This window comes from Vombatus ursinus, unplaced genomic scaffold (genome assembly GCF_900497805.2).
Source record: "Vombatus ursinus unplaced genomic scaffold, bare-nosed wombat genome assembly UNPS02014235.1, whole genome shotgun sequence".
Lineage (NCBI taxonomy): Eukaryota > Metazoa > Chordata > Mammalia > Diprotodontia > Vombatidae > Vombatus > Vombatus ursinus.
In genome coordinates, this window is record NW_020954013.1 from 199,144 (window position 1) to 216,938 (window position 17,795).

General features: G+C 36.2%; 1 protein-coding gene across 1 annotated transcript; it reads left to right on the plus strand.

Annotated features, from left to right (window-relative positions):
- The first annotated feature begins 16,136 nt into the window (after positions 1-16,136).
- LOC114041972 (vomeronasal type-1 receptor 4-like) lies at positions 16,137-17,036 on the plus strand. The gene has a single exon (XM_027860666.1). It carries the CDS (start codon positions 16,137-16,139, stop codon positions 17,034-17,036), a length of 900 nt encoding a protein of 299 aa, XP_027716467.1.
- Positions 17,037-17,795: the final 759 nt, after the last annotated feature.

Below are 17,795 nucleotides of genomic sequence, written 5' to 3' on the forward strand. Positions count from 1 at the left end.
GGAAGGAGGGAAAGTAGGAGGTACCAAGCTTAAATGCATGTAATATCAAAAGATCAACAAACAAGTAAATAAATAATAAATGGAAATTTTATTGTAGATTGTTTCCAACACATCTCAAAAATTAATAGAGCAAATATCAATATCCTCTATTTTTTGTTTCAGCTACTTACTGGTATAGAAGCATTGAGAATCCTCATTCTTAGATATATCAAACCATTTGTAGAAAAACCAATAACTAGCAGGTAATAGAATCTTTACTCAAACTAGACTTTTCTCTCTCCAACTTCACAACTCTTTGCACTATGATTTAAAAATCCAGAATGATTCAATCCAGATACTCCCCCAGGTACTAGGGACAAATGAAATAAGAAGGCTTATTAGACAAAAGTCTCTGCCTCAAATAAATTTATCTCTTAAATATTCTTTTGGAACCATGACTAGTTTATATGAAAGAATATGAAATTTAAGTGTAAATAATGTCTGAGACAGACTCTCTATTGAAACAATGTTGAAGGGCTTTGGGAACAAGTATCTGTGATATTTTTAGCCCATTTTGCTCATGAATTTTCCCCAAATTAGCCTGTCTCCCCCAGAAGACCTCCCAAAATTACCCTCCTCTTCAAGGAAAAAAATAGATGATTTTGAAAACAGAAAACCTATGTCTAAGTTTTCAATGTGTCACTTCTTTTTTGACTTTGAAAATGCTATTTCAATTGTGTAGGACTTCATATTCCCATCTACAAGATGTGGTGGTTGGATTAAGTGTTTGTTTCATAGTCCTCATCTAAATCTATAATTTCTTGATCACTGATGAGTTTTCTAAGCTCTGTATTCAATAGAAGACATCTGCAGGGTAAGCTCTTTTATCATATGCATATTACTATGAATAAAGATTCTGATTACTATAATTCCCATAACTCCAGTGACTGGAATGTGGTTATCCCCATCTGGCAAGAGTTCTGGTAGCTCTCCTTGACAAATGATTTTGACAAGTGTATTTTGTGTTACATCCACCTTCCTTTGCACAGTTCTCCCATGCCTCAGCCCTTGAATATTGCAAATTAAGTTTTGGTCCTTTTCAGATGAGAGTTGAAATAAGCCATAATGAAAATCTTAAAGATTTAAACATCATTGCCTTTTCTGGTCATTTTGCAAAGGTCTGTGTAATTAGAGGAAAGTGAGGCAGAAGGGAACAGTTCATTAGTGATGTAGGACCTCAGAAAGAAGCATGAATGATGAAAGCTGAATTAGTCAGGAAAGAATGCTTTGAGAGAGGTAGGGAAAGTGACAGAACCTAATGAAATGAAATAAGATAATGAGTATCCATCCCCATAGGAGTGAAAGAGGGGAAGCCATTTCAGAATACTGGCAAAAGTGAGTGTCAGTGGTATGGCAGTGAATGTATAAGAATTTATTAAGATTTATGTGACAGGCACTGGACAAGATGATGAGGATGCAAAGAAAAAGTAGGGGGAAAAAGCACTTTTTAATTGAGGAAACTACATATAAATATCATTTTTATCTCAGATAAATACAGATAATTTTGAGAGTGGCTTTAGAAGGAAAGGCACCAGTAGGTGGAGAATATATAGTTAGGAGCAATTCATGGGGAGTCATGAGCAACTTCTCAGGTACCACATCCTCTGTCCACCTGAGCCTTGAGATCTCTGGACCACAGAGATCTAGAGAAGAAGTTAGGGCTAGAAGGATTTGTTCAAAGATAAACTGCATGACTGTAACCCCGGGGGATCTTTTCCCATAGCATATATTCTTTTCTTTATAACAACCATCAGCTTGTCAGTCTGAGTAAATCAGTTTGGCATTAATAAATGAAAATGAAAATGAAAAAGATTTAAAAAATTAGAACTCTATAAGAAGAGATTATGTGAAAATAGACTCTCATTTTCTCATTCTCTCTCTTTAAAAAAATTAATATACCTCACTTTTGAAAAAAAATCTATCCTTCTATCTTTGAGGACACATGAGTGAGAGTTTTAAGCTAAAGATAAATATCTGAAAGAAATGAAAAAAGCTAAAAAAAACCCATAGTAATAATTAATACTTTAAAGTTAATTGAAAGTAAAATATCTCATTTTCCTAGATAAAAGTCTTCTTGTACCTGCACTGTTGAGCGTTTATAATTATGGTATAAATAAGCAGATAGCTTATTCAATGAATTTACGTCATCATTAAGCTAGAAGTAATACTTAAAATGTTGGATGACCAAGTTTAGATTTTAGAAAAAAGATTCTGGCAGGGCAGAACATGGATCCAAATCAAAGAAAAATAATTTCTTTGAAATGAATATCATCTTAAATTTCCACACGCACTGCTATCAATCACACACCTAGAAGAGTGATTCTGAAGCTTCCAAATTTCTCTCCCAAACACTCTGCCATTTAGCATCTTCCAGTTGCTGCCTTGTCTGCCTCATCTCCATCAGCAAGAAACCCAGCTATAATTCTCTCTCTCTTCTTCTTTCTTTCTCTCATTCTTTTTATTAATCTCTTTCTTTTTTTTTCTTAGAGGTTAAGTCATGTATTCACTCACCAGTCCGATTAGTGATTCCAGTGCTGAGAATAGTGTTAGTTCATGCAGCATGTGTATGTGTGCTGGGGATGACCAGGGCTCAAGTTATATGACAGCCAAACCTCAGCTCCTCTCTCCCTCTAATCTCCCCATCCCCAATATGATTATCATGTCACTGGCAGGAAAATAACACTATCTTCAGTGGGAATATGGGATGTGTCTATAGTAGGAGTAAACTTTTGTCTCAGGTGCAAATCCTCATCAACAAGAAATACTGATTCATTACAATCTCCAAAGGAGCCTAATGGGCAGAAGGGAGAGTAATTTTCATGTACTCTAAGACTGGAGCAGGGAAGCTCTGTGAGTCAGGGTTGCAAAAGAAGCTTGAAGGGGAACAGATTTGAAGATTTCTAAGAGCTGGTGAAGGTTTGTGCAGAATCAGAAGCCTGGGGCCTAATCTTGTCCTGTGATTCTCCTCAGTGTAGGGTGTGTCATCAAAGATACAGATTGCACATTCCTGTCCATACTATGAAACTCTTGTTCAGTGTTCCACATGAGGAATACCCCTTTTCCCGCCTTTCCAGTTTTCTTATTCCTCACTCCCCATTACATACTCTTCTACCCAGTAACATTGGCCTCCTGGCTGTTCCACATACAAGACATCCCTTCTCTTGGCTCTGGGCATTTTCTCTGGCTGTCACCCATGAATAGAATGTTCTTCCTCCTCCTCTCTAACTATTGATCTTCTTGGGTTGCCTTTTAAACCTTAACTAAATTTCCACCTTTTCCAGAAAGTCTTTCCAAACCCCTGTTAATTCTAGCTCCTTCCTTCTGTTAATTATTTCTTTTTATCCTGTATTTGGCCTGCTATGTATATTTTTGTTTGCATGTTGTCTCGCCCATTACATTGTAAGCTTTTTGAAGACAGGGATTTTTTTTGCTTCTTTTTGTATACCTAGCACTTCGCAGAATGCTTGGAACATAGTAGCTGCTTAGTAAACATTTATCAATCGAATATATCCAACATGAAAAACCATCCAAATTAATTATGATATAATTTAATACACATGATTATCAAAGTCTTCACCCAGATGGAAATATATATATACAATTACACACACAAATATATATACCATATGTGTATGCATGTAGATAACATATATACACTATTATATATATAATGTATTGTGTTTGCATATATATGTGTATATACTATAAAATCATGATCTAGGATATGTAGTTCAATAATATTTTGAGAGTTGAGTAAGGAACTGTTACCAAGATCATGGTACCAAATCTGTTATCAAATCATGCCATTTCTACCTTTGAAGCATCTCTCATATATGTCAGAAGTGTGACATTGTGCAAATCATTAAAATCATACCAGTTTCCTCATTTTAGAATTTGGGTAATAATTGTACCTAACTCCCAAGCTTGTTGGAAAGGCAAAATTCAATATTTGTAAGCTGTTTTCCTAACTTTAAAGAGATATGTGTATAATATATTTTGATTTCTTATTTTATGTAATTCTCTATAATACACAGGTATATATTACATAGATATAGATAAAGACTGAAGAAAACTTGTTTCTGGTTGGTTTCTCTGTTTAAATTTTCTCTGGATTCAGTCTATCTTTCATTAACTATGAAATGATTTTTCTAAAATTGTGATCTGACCATATCACGCCAAACTCAATAAACTCCAGTGGTCCCGTATTGCTTTTAGGACCAAATATAATGTCGTCTACTTTGCTTTAAAGTCTTCAAAATCCTGACCTTTCCTACCTCTCCTGTCTATGATCCAGTGACAATGGTTCAAGAAAAATGTGTACACCTATAGTAGTTAAGATAGGACTTACAAAGATGAGAAGGCAGACAGAAAACATTTAATACTTGAAGGTTTTCAAAATGATATAGGTAGATAGATACACACATACATCTACATATACATGTGTGTGCATGTGTTTATATAATCTCACGTGCACATCACAAAATCTCCTTGAAGTAAGTACTGTTATATCCCATTCTCACTAATGACATATCTAAGTTTGAATTTAAGAGTTTTGTCAAAGCTCACGATCAAATTTATATGTCTGTTTGTTGTGGTTGTTCAGTCATTCTTCAGGTTTGTCTGACTCTTCATGACCCCATTTGGGGTTTTCTTGACAAAGATACAAGAATGGTTTGTCATTTCCTAATCCAGTTCATTTTACAAATGAGGAAACTGAGGCAAACAGGATTAAGTGACTTTCCCAGGGTCACACAACAAGTAACTGTCTGAGGTTGGATTTGAACTCAAGAAGATTGTCTTCCTGACTCCAGGCCTGGCATTCTAGCCACTGTGCCACCTCACTGCCCAGAGAAAGTTCCCACAAAGGAACAGAACTCAGAGGTAAGGGGTAGCCAACTCTCTGAGCATAAGAGAGAGCTTATGGTACACACAGCAGGTGGAAATAGTTGTTTTTGCTGTTGCTGTTGTGGTTGGCAAAGATACTGGAATGTTTTACTATTTCCTTTTCCAGTTCATTTTACAAATGAGGAAACTGAAGCAAACAGGGTTAAGTGACTTATGCAGGGTCACACAGTTAATAATTTGTCTGATGCCAGATGTTCAATTATTTGATATTTTGTTTTTCCCTATACATCTAAAATATATATATTTTTAATTTTGAGGTCCAAATTCTCTCCCTTCCCTCTTACACCCATTCACTTAGATGGCACCAATGTGATGTAGGTTATACAAGAGCAGTCATGAAAAAATATTTTTCCATATTGGTCATTTAGTGAAGAAAACCAGATAAAATAAAAGATAAATAAAGCAAGTAAAAATATACTTAGATGTGTATTGAGACTTCATTAATTGTTTCTGTGGACATGGATAACATTTTTCATCATAAATCCTTCTTAATTGTCTTGAATCATTGTAGTGCTAGGAATGGCTAAGTATTTCACAGTTGATAATCATACAATATTGCTATTACTGTGTACATTATCCTGGTTTTGCTCATTTCACTTTAAGTTTTTCAAGGTTTTTCTGAGAGTATTCTGTTCATCATTTCTTAGAGTATAATGGTATTCCATCAAATTTACGTGTTCAGTACGATTAATGAGCATGCCCTGACTTTCCAAATCTTTGCCAGCACAAAAAAGCCATGATTAAATGAGATTCTGATGTGTGTTGCTTTGCATTAATAGAAGAAATGCACAAAATTTTCAGGGTTTTCTTTCAATTGAATATAAGGAAAAGAAATCTATATAAATATGTATACATGTGTTTTATAAATATATGTTCATATATTTATATGCACATATGCATGTAAATATACATATATGTGTATACAAATACATGTGTACCTATAACACACATACACGTATATACATATACACCTATATATGCATATGCACACATGTATACATACATATGCACACATAAATATATACATATAGATATATACATATATATTTTCCAAAATGGAATTTCATGCTGCAAATAAGAGAGTTCCCCATTACTTGAGAATTTCAGGTAAAGATTGGGTGACAGATATGTTTATAATATTATAGGATAATTCCAATGCTGACTCAATGGTCACAATGGAGCCTTACATAAAGAGGTAGTTGGACAGGCTTCATTGACCCCATCTCATATATCAAGCAGTCAAGCTTTCTGAGAGAGATACAAAATGACATATGCCAACAAGTCAAACCATGTGCACCACCATAAATAACAGTTGGTTTCAGATCTAGAGAGAGATAGCCTAGAATCCTGAACTCAAGTGGCCTGAAAATTATCGTCTCCCTTATGTCACCAGGGCTTTTTAAAATCTGTTCTGCAAATTTATCATTGAGGGGAGAAACCCCTGTGGAAAATGGACCTCCCGTAAGACTCACCATTGACATGATACAACCGTTTTTAAGTTTATACATTTCTAAAATGGGCATAACAGTATTGACATTATCCAAGCCACACCTTGTATTGGTGGGAATCCCACAGGGCCATGTCTTGTACCTTCTTTTCTCTCTCTCTAATTCCATTTGGTGATTTTATCAGCTCCCATGGTTTCAATTATCAACTATAGGCTGATATTTCTCAGATATACTTATCTAACTCTAACCTCTTTCTTAATTTCTAGTATCACATATTTTGTGGCTTATTAGCCTGAAATTGAATTCATCACCCCCCCCCCCACAAACTTCCCCTCCTTCTAAGTTTCTTGTCAGCTAGAGTACCAAGATCCTACCAGTAACCTAGGTTGTCAACCTGGGCATCATCCTCAACTAACTGTATCTCCCAGGCCTTTTTAATCATCATACACCAAAAACAAAAACAAAAACAAAAAACTTGAAGCTTCAGATAATACCCTTTCAATATGATCCTGGGAGCAGAATCTAACCTTAATACTAAGTTAAAAGTCAAGAAATAGTCTAGAAAATGAGCTAGAAAAAAAAAAACCTGATCACATAAAATTACTATAGTAACAGGAAAGATCAAAACATGAATTCAGAAGAGAATGACAATGCCAAAATTGCTACATGCAAAGCTTCAAATTAAAATGTGAATTAGTCTCAGGTCCAAAAAGAACTAATGGAAGAACTCAAAAAGGAATTTTAAAATAAAATAAGAGAGGTAGAGGAAAAATTGGGAAAAGAAATAAGAGTAATGCAAGAGGAAAATAACACCTTAAAACCAGAATAGGTCAAATAATAAAAGAGGCACAAAAATTCATCAAAGAGAAGAACTCTTTAAAAAGCAAAATTGGCCAAATGGAAAAAAAAGGTACAAAACCTCACTGAAGAAAATATTTCCTTAAAAATTAAAAATGTGCAAGTGGAAGCTAATGACTTTATGACACATCAAGAAACAATAAAACAAAATCAAAAGAATGGAAAAAATGGAAGAAAAACATGTGCAATATCCCATTAGAAAAACAAGTGACCTGGAAAATAGGTCCATAAGAAATAATTTAAGAATTATTGAATGACCTGAAAGTCATTGTAAAAAAGGAGCCTAGACATCATCTTTCGAGAAATTATCAAAGAATACTGCCCTGATATCATAGAACCATGATGTAAAATAGAAATTGAAAGAGTCCTCTAAATCATCTCCCGAAAGTGATCCCAAAATTAAAAGTCCCAGGAATATTACAACCATATTCCAAAGCCTCCAGGCCAAGGAGAATATAATGCAAACAGCCAGAAAGAAACGGTTAAAACATCATAAAGATAACAGTCAGGAAAACACAAGATTTAGCAGCTTCCATAGTAAAGAATCAGAGGGCTTGGAATGCAGTATTCTGGAAGGTTAAGAACTAGAATTACAACCAAGAATCACTTCCCAGAAAAACTGAGTATAATTCTTCAGAGGAAAAATGGACATTTATTGAAATAAAAGATTTTAAAGAATTCCTGATAAAAATACAAGAGCTGAACAGAAAATTTTATTCTTAAATACACGATTCCAGAGAAGTATAACAAGGTAAACAGGAAAGAGAAATATAAGAGATTCAATAAAGTTTAATGGTTTACATTCCTACATGGAAGGATGATACTTATAACTTGTCAGAACTTTATCACTATTAGGGTAGTTAAAAGGAGTATAGGGGCACCTAAGTGGTGCAGTGCACCAGCCCTGAAGTCAGCAGGACCTGAGTTCAAATATGGCCTCAGACCAAAACACTTGACACTTTCTAGTTGGGTGACCCTGGGCAAGTCACTTAACCCCAATTGCCTAAAAATAAAATAAATTTTAAAAAAGAATTTTTTAAAAAAAAGGAGTATACATAGAAAGAGTGTGTAGTTGTGAGTTGACTATGAAAAAATTATACCCAAAGAATAACATTAAAGCATAAGAAAGAGAGATCCAGTGGGAGAATGGGGAAGAGAGAAGGACAATGAGGTAATTTTTATCACATAAAAGAGCCATGAAAGAGTTTTTACAATTGAAGAAAAGATGGGGGAGATATAGAGCATTACAGGATGTAAAATGGATAATTTTGAATAGATTAAATTAATTTTTCCACAAACAAAACCAATACAGTCAAAATTAAAAGGAAAGCAGAAATCTGGGGAAACAATTATAGCAAGTTTCTCTGAAAAGGCTTCATCTCTTAAATATGTGAAGAACTGAGTCAAATTTATATTAATATGAGTCATTCTCCGACTGAAAAAGTCAAAGGATATTAACAGGCCATTTTCAGATAAAGAAATCAAAGCTATCTATGATCAGATAAAATGATCTAAATTGCTATTGATTTAAATAAATGCAAATTAAAACAACCCTGGCTAATACCCCCAAAAAAGGAAAATGATTAATGTTGGGGGATATGGGAAAATTGGGACACTAATGAACCATTGCTGGAGTTGTCAATTGATCCAGCCATTCTGGAGATCAATTTGGAACTATATCCTAAGGGCTATAAATTTGTGCATACTCTTCCATCCAGTAATAGTACTACTAGTTATGTGTCCCAAAGAGATGAAAGAAAAGGAAAATGACCTATTTGTATAAAGATATTTAAAGCAGCTCTTTTTGTGGTGGCACAGAATTGGAAATTGAGGGGATGTCCAGCAATTGAGGAATGGCTAAACAAACTGTGGTATATGATTGTCATGGAATACAATATTGTTCCATAAGAAATGGCAAGCAGTATGCTTTCAGAAAAAATCTAAAAAGCCTTACATGAATTGATGCAAAGGGAAGTAAGCACAACCAGGAGAAAAATGTATAGAGAAAAAGCAATATTGTACAATGATCAACTGTGTGAATGACAGCTATTCTCAGCAAGCAATAGTCCAAGACAACTCCAAAGGACTCATGACAAAAAAAATGTTATCCACTTCCAGACAAAGAACTCATGGAGTCTGAATGCAGATCAAAGCATACTATTTTTCACTGTATTTTTATCTGTGTTTTCTTTCATAACCTGAGTGATATGGAAATATGTTTTGCGTCATTACACACGTATAACCTATGACAAATTGCTTGCCTTCTTAATGATGGGAGCAGTGAGGAAGGATGGGAGAGAATCTGGAAATAAAAATTTTAAAAAAGAAAGTTAACATTTGTATGTGTAATTGGGAAAAATAAAATATTAAAATTTTAAAAAATTACAATGGAGCTTTAAACTTGCTATTCTAACCCCTGCTCTGCCCCCAATCTTGTTAGACTTCCTCCTGCTCATAGCCAGGTGAAAGGTGAGCAAGATGTAAAACCTATTTGGAATATTTGAATCTCTTTGTGGTGGCAAATAACTAAAAATTGTGGGGATGCCCATCAATTAGGGAATGACTGAACAAGTTTTCCTATATGATTGTGATGGAATACTACTATGGTATAAGAAATAATGAGCTTAATGATCTTAGAAAAACTTCTTTGGAGGTTCCAATTAGTTGATAAACATCATTGGTGGGAATTAACCCAGGAGAGAAAAATGATTTTTAATGTTGTTGCTCTCTATGCATAGCATGAATTTCTTGTGAGGACAATATTAGTTTTCCTGCAAGTGACATGATAATAACAATTCTGCAGAGAGATGATCTCAGACACAGCTCAACTTATAACTTGATGCCCCACCCCATATGTATCTACAGAGAGAAAGAGACAGAGACAGACAGAGACAGATACCTTGCTACACCTTTACCTACAGCTTTGGCAAGGCAAGAGTCAGGTAAGTGACTAACTCAAAGACAGAAGCCTAGAGGGAAAGTTCTTTCAAGAAAAGGAAACCATAGCCTTGGGTTTCTAGGTGTTAACATTGGTAATAGGGCACAATCTTGCCTAAATTAGCATGATGTTCTATCTTTGAGTCAGAAAGTGCTTTTTGACTTATTTTGAGGTGAGGCTGAGGCATCACTCTCTGTTACTTCTCTGTTCTAGGACATTCTAGGATGATTCAGTGTATTCAGTGAAGTTCATAAGCATGGCATCCTAAAGGAGAATATCTCTGCCCCAACAAAAAAACAGAATCCAAAAATTTCTTTGTCCTATACAATCATAACCTAGTGAGTGGATAATAGGACCTGTGATTATCATGTCTCATACTGGCACAAGGAGCAGAAGTCTTAGAATTAAAATAAAGCCTCTATTAGAGGGGAGAGAAAGCAGGTAATATCTAAGGACCTGACAGTCTTACCACAGTCTTGACTCTCTTGCTGTCATTAACAGATAGTTTGTGTGCCAAGACACCAGGATTTATTTTCAAGACATTCAGACCTATTCTAAAATTTAACTCAATGTGTCACTACTGTCCCAGTTCTCTCAGCTGTGGAAGAGGTGGCCAACTGGTGGAAAGTGTTTGGAACCAGGTAGGTTATACAAATGCTCCTTAGACTGCAGAGGTTACTATTTTCCTCTATTCTGGAGTCCAGAGACTTCCAGATATCAAAGCCTAGATGATATTCAAATAGCCATATTCCTCTGCCTATGGGTGTAATTATGATAGAGGGTCTAGAACTTTGCCTAGGACATCAATTTTAGTAAAAGCATGGTCAGATTGTGCAGCCCTGCAGCACCATAGAAACAGTAGAAGTTAGTAAAAATAATTAGCTAAAAGGACGCTACCAATACATAATAACAACAACCATTGCTAGTTTTTATGTAGTGCTTTTTACACAGCACATTACCTATAGTATCTGCTTCAACACATGCAATGACTATGCAAGGTACATGCATCTATTATATTCACTTACATACATGGAAACTGAGAAAGAAGTTAAGTGACTTATCCAAAATCACAAAGCTAATTAGCATCCTTGCAGGACTTTACCTCTGGTCTTCATTACTACAATTTGTGTGCACTGTCCATCAGCACTCACACCTACTATACAGTGGCCCATCCTCTTTAAAGGAAGATAGATTTTTTTTCTTTTATGTATGAAGCTCAGTAAGTCCTCTTTATGTCTCTCCTCTACTTAGTCTTCACTCTCCTGTCCTTAATCTCCCCCTCCATTGTTATTCCCTCTGGCACTGTGCAGCATCCTCTGTGCTCCAAGGCACTTAAAGACTGTCATAAAGCAGTGTTTAATGTATTCCCTTACTTTATAAATGAGTCTTTACAGAGAAGGCAAACAGGCTGGGGGCAATGTCTGTCTGTGAATCACGTCATAAAAAAAGGATCAGAAGACATGGGTTCAAATTCTGGTTCTACCATTTACCACTCACATGACCTCAAATAATTCCCTTCTCTTGTGGCCTCAGTTTCTTCATTGGCAAAAAGAAGCTAATTGACCAGAAAGCCTTTAGAGTTCCTTCTAACTATGTTTCCCTTCACTTTGAAAGAAAAGGCTCTGGGATTTTTTTATCCCTATGCTTTGATAACAGAAAAAGTGATGTTGGCAATTCAAAAGTATCTCTCAGGGGTCTCTGCCAGGTTGCAAGGATGGGTCAGCTGAAACACTCTCATTACAACCATATCATTTCAGTGTTTCTCAAATCATTTAAGTCAGGAGTTATGGGAAACATTCTTGCCTCATATTAGGTAGGTTGATATAAAGCAGAGTTGGAAATATCTGTGAAGTCACTATATATTTGCAGATATTGTTTGGTTTGGCATCGACATGTTTAAAGTGAAGTTCTTAGTTGGAAGAAGCATTTATTATCTACTGTGGGCCAGGAACTATGCTAGCTGCTGAGGATACAAAAACTAAGTGATAGAGACATTGAGGAGGGGGAACAATATGTCAGCCAATAATTAAAATTTACAAGAGGTGAATATAAATGATTTGGATGTGAGAGGGAGCACAAAAACTGAGAAGAGGAAAATTTTGTTGTACAAAGTGGCATGCGTTTGGCCTTGAAGAGAGTTAGGTACTACAGGAGCCAGAATTAATTAAGATTTTCTCATTGCTATTTTCCAGGCATGCTTATAAATTACATTTATTTTTAAAAAGAGCTACATAAAGAATTTCCATTGGGAAAAGAAAAATGGTCTAATGTGCTTATAGAAAACCAGATTTTGGGTGCAATCACCTGGCAGACATGGGGTACACAGCATTTTTCACAAGTATCCATTAAACCTCATCTGTTTGCAGAGACTGTTTGCAAAGGAATGGAGGAAATCACAGGTCCGATAAACTAAGTCCCTGTTTTCACAGCAATGACAATCTCAAATTAATGAAGGATTGAAAAGAGAAAAGAGCAAAAACTAAGAATGCCAAATTGAACCTGATAAGAATATAAAAGTTTTAAAAACTGCATCCTCTGTGTTTCCAGGAAGGAAATAGACATATTATTTCATAGGAGCAGAAATTTCTTCAGCACTTTAAGTTTTCCAAAACAATTTCCTCACAATAACCATGTTCTTTTTTGCCTCTGACTGAATGAAGGAAGAGATGTCCACAACTGATTTCTTTGAGCATTACTGATTATATGTGAAAAGTCTTCCTACATAGCTATTCCTCCTATGATCCCTAAACAAGAAAGGGTAAGGTTCCCCAACATTTCTTAACAATTAAATATGTCAAAAAGTAGATTGGGCTGCCTAGTGAAATGTTGCATCTATTTCCCGAGATATCTTCAAATTAAAGTCATTCAACAATTTTTCAGGCATAGAAATGCTGTGGGATTCCTTTCAGATACTGGGTTGCACTATGGTATAGATGCAACTTCTCTATCATTAAATTATAATATTCTGTGAGATTTTGCAAAATATTTTATTATTACTAGAAAAAGAAAAATTAGAGATCATGAGTTTTTAAAAGAAAAAAATTAGCAGAATAAACTTATTTAAGGAAACAAACACAAAAAATGAGAAATCAAGGAAAAGAACCACTATAGATAGACAACATGATGGACTGGCAAGAGAGCCAGCTTTGAGGGCGGGAACACTTGGCTGCGAGTTACATTTCTGAAACATACCGGCAGTAATCTTAGAGGGAAGATATTAGCAGCAGGGAATAAGGATTATTTGTTAAGGGATACCATGGAAGATGGGATTTGAGCTGAGGTTTGAAGCAAGTCAGGGAACACAGGAGGTGAACATGAAGAGATCTCCACAGATCAATAGTGAAAAAGAGGAACAGAGAGGACAGGCTGTCCGGATCATGGACTGTATCAAAAGGATCAAGTGTAAGGAAAGTTAGGAAGAGGCCAGCTTGTGAAGAACTTTAAAAAGCAAACAGAGAATTTTATACCTGATCCTATAAGTAATAGGGAATCATTAGGGTTTAGTGAGTGGTGAATACAGTGTGACATTGCTACAGTTGAGTTTAAGGGACATCGCTTTAGCAGGTGCATGGAGTGTGGATGTGAGTGGGAAGAGACATAAGGGCAAGAAAATAACCAATAGGTTATTAAAATAATCCAGGCAAGAGGTGATGAGGAACCACACCAACTTAATGGCTGTATGAATAAAGAAGAGGGGATATATATGAGAGATGTAAAGTTCAAAAGAATATAATTTAGCCACAAAGTGCATATGTGCAGTGAATTCTAGAAAAGAGTCAGGGACTGATACCAATGTTGCGAGTCTATATGACTAGGAAGATGGCATTACTCTGAACATTAATAGGATACTTGAGAAGTTGAGAGGGTTTGGTGGAAAAGATACAGAGTGTTGACTTTGAAATACCTATGAGATGTCTACTAATGAAGTTAGTGATACAAGATGATGGATTAGGAGAGAAGCTAAGGATATATAAATAGATCATAACCAACATGTTTGTTTGTTTTTGTTCTTGTCATCAGAAAAATAAGTGCCAAACTATTTTTGGATGTATGAGATATTTTCCCTTTTCTTTGATCTTTCTGAAATTTAGGCCTAAAAGTCATATTGAAAAGTCAAAAGTGCTTTTGACCTGTTTAAGAAAGTAAGTTCATTCACTAGTGTTTATAACAGGAGTTCTAAACTTTTGTGGGTCATGGACCCCTCTGGCAGTCCTGTGAAGTCTGTGGACCAATTCTTAAATACTTTTTGGAAATGTATAATATCAAATACATGAGATTAGTAAAGAATCCAATTAAATTCAAATGAAAAAGTACTTTTTCCCCCAAAAATCTTTATAGATTCCCCCCAAATCTATGCACAGTCCCTTTCAGGGATCTGTTGTTTCCAGGTCAAGAATCCTTGATTTTTAAGCTAAACTAACTAAACTCACTCTTTGTTTCAGAGCCTCCAAGGTGGGAAACAGCTTCCACTGATTAATCAATGAAGAAAAATAAAAAACATGCACACTTATTTCATAAGAGTAAGTGATGGGGACGAAAGGAAATATTTTATGGCCATTATTTCCAAAGTTTAGGTGTAGATAACTATTGTACTGTGTACTATAAAATCCAATCTACCTTCTAACAGAATTAATAATTCCTACTAGATAGAGATCTACAGTTTCATGGATTTTTTTAAACCTGACATGTACATCCAATAAAACTGGAGATAATTGTATCATTAAGATTTTCTTTTTAGTTCTTAACTTGCTGAGTATTTTGATGCATTGACAATTCATTCCCTCTAAATATCAAACAGATTTCAAAATGCTTATCCTTTTGAATCAAAATAACCCTTTACACCATATTTGTGGGTTTCACCCATGTTAGGAAGTCACCGTAAGGAAACTCTATCCATCAATGCAGATCAGCAACTTTTCTACAAGTTATAGTCAGCCATTTTACTGGAGGACAGAACTGTTAGCTATTTCTGGTGCCACCCAATCAGTATGTGTCAGAGGCAGGACCTAACTACTCCTCTGAAGATGACTTGGGCATCATCTGGGCAAAATAAGTGGGCTCCAAATCAAGGACTCAAAGGAAAATCTTAAGACATTGTCAGTCTGGAATGTCAATGGAAATTGGACAGAAAGCACAGAGTGTAAAGTAGTTAACAGGGGCAGCTAGGAGGCGCAGTGGATAGAGCTCTGGCTTTGTAGTCAGGAGGACCTGAGTTCAAATCCGGCCTCAGACACTTGACACTTACTAACTGTGTGATCCTGGGTAAGTCACTTAACCCCAATTGCCTCACTAAAAAGCAAAAAAAAAAAAGTAGTTAACAGGGCAAGGTTACTAGGACATCTGTCAACTCCCTGTACCACCTCCCAACACCCACACAAACATATACACACAGATTGGATTGATACCTTTAAATGACAGCCAGTATCCAATTTGGCCACTAGTGGGGAGGGCCTATGGCCTTTTCCCATTAAGAGTCTCATACATGACTTTATTACTACAATGAGCCAAGCAGGAGGAAGAAAGATGCTTGATTTGTCAAATTAGTGGGTTTTTTAAATTTTTTTTTTAATATCTGCCAGTTCTAACTCAGCAGTGAATCAAAAGTCTATCTCTTCTTGATCTGGTTTACAAACCAGAGCCTAGTTTAGAACATTTGCATGAGCTTCAAAGTTTTATGTGAATAGAAATGTAAGTACTGGGTCTGGACAGTCCAACATTATCTAAACATGAGTTACTACAATTTCCCAAAGCGAGTACTTAATAAATACTGCTGGTGGATCAATGAGCCCCACACACTTATTTCTGATCCCGCTTCCCTTTCCCCTCTGCAGAGAGGATAGTATGGAATTCCACTGAGAAACCTTGAGTCACTAACTGTGATAATGTCCTTGTTTCTCCCAGGTTACTTTGGATCTGATGGAAATTCTTCTTCCCAAGACATCTAAAGAATGACTTTTCATTTTGAAGTTCTTAAAATTCTCTATCTCAGCCAAATTACTATTGGGATTCTAGGGAACTCTTTCCTCATATTCCTATTCAGTTTTAAGGTCAGCACAGGTCAAAAGACAAAACCTATAATCCTGATGCTCATCCATTTACTCTTGATCAATATAATGTTCCTTCTTTTCAGGGGAATCCCCAAAATAATTGAAGTTTGGAAGTTAAAATATTTTGTGGATTATACTGCTAGTAAAATCCTATCTTACCTGCAAAGAGCAAGCCGAGGCCTCTCCCTCTGCAGCACCTGCCTCCTGAGTGTCTTCCAGGCCATCACCATCAGTCCCAGCAGTCCCATGTGGGCGGAGCTCAAAGCAAGAGTTCCAAAGTATGTCTTGCCCTGCTGTCTACTCTGCTGGATTTGCAATCTTCTGATGGATATAGTAGTACCTCTGTATGGTACTAGTTCAAGCAATACAACACACAGTAATGGGAGATGGCAAATTGGCTTTAGTGCTTTAGACCTCTATGCCATCAGGACTGTAATATTCCTCATCTGGAAGTTTATTTATGATAGTGCGTTTGTGTGTCTTACTGCCATTACCAGTAGTTATATGGCATTTGTCCTCTACAGGCACCACCAGCGAATGCAAAACATTCAAGTCACCAATCCGTCCCACAGAAGCTCCCCAGAAGCCCGAGTCACAAAAAAGATCCTGCTCCTAGCCAGCTCCTTTGTAATCTTTAACTTAACGAGTTCCATGTTTATGATTGATATGACTCTGACTAAAGTAGCCAGTCCCGTGGTACTTAACATTTCTGCTTTTCTTTCTTTGTGCTTCCCAACAGTTTGCCCCTTTATTTTCCTCAACAGTAACACCTGGTTCACTAGGTCCTACTGCATTTATTGAGGGATGAACAAGCTGTCTCTCTCTGAATCCAAAATTAGAACCAGACACCTAGAGAACAATAGCAACAGGGAACTTTAGCAGTGGAACGAATACAGGAGAATGGGAATTTTAAAGCCCTCATTCTATTGCTGGGGGAACACAGGTCTGGAGGCCTAGGATCAAATTACTTTCAGGCAATACAGATTATTTTCCTTTAGTTTCTCAACTAAGATCTTTTCTATATTGGCCACTGTGTCCAAGACAACCATACCCTGAGCAACTCCACGGTAATTGAGAGTACAGTTCTCAGTGTTGCAGTAAAGTATAAATCCACTTCCAGGCTGGAATCCTAGAATATCTTTAGATCTGATCAAACTCCTTCAAACTCCAATCTCCCCATTCTTTCTGACATAATGTCTTCATGGCACGTTCACAATAGTTGAACATAGGAGACTGCCTTGTGAAGGTATCAGTATTGGATCTCTTGTGAGGTAGAACTCTCATTGTAAACTTTGTAACAGTCTCATGGATCAACTTGGTCACTATGACATTACATCATCCTTTTACCCTGCTCCATTCACAGGTCAATGAGATAAGCAAATACCAATTTTAATTCCACTAGGTGACTATTTCTTATGAGTGTGTTGTATCCCCATCCCAAATTCCAAGATCACAGAAATGAGAGTTGGGATGATCCTTTGAGATCATTGGTTCAACCCATACCCAAAAGGATTCCCAAGCCTAACATATGCCACAAAGGGCCATATAGCCTCTGCTGGA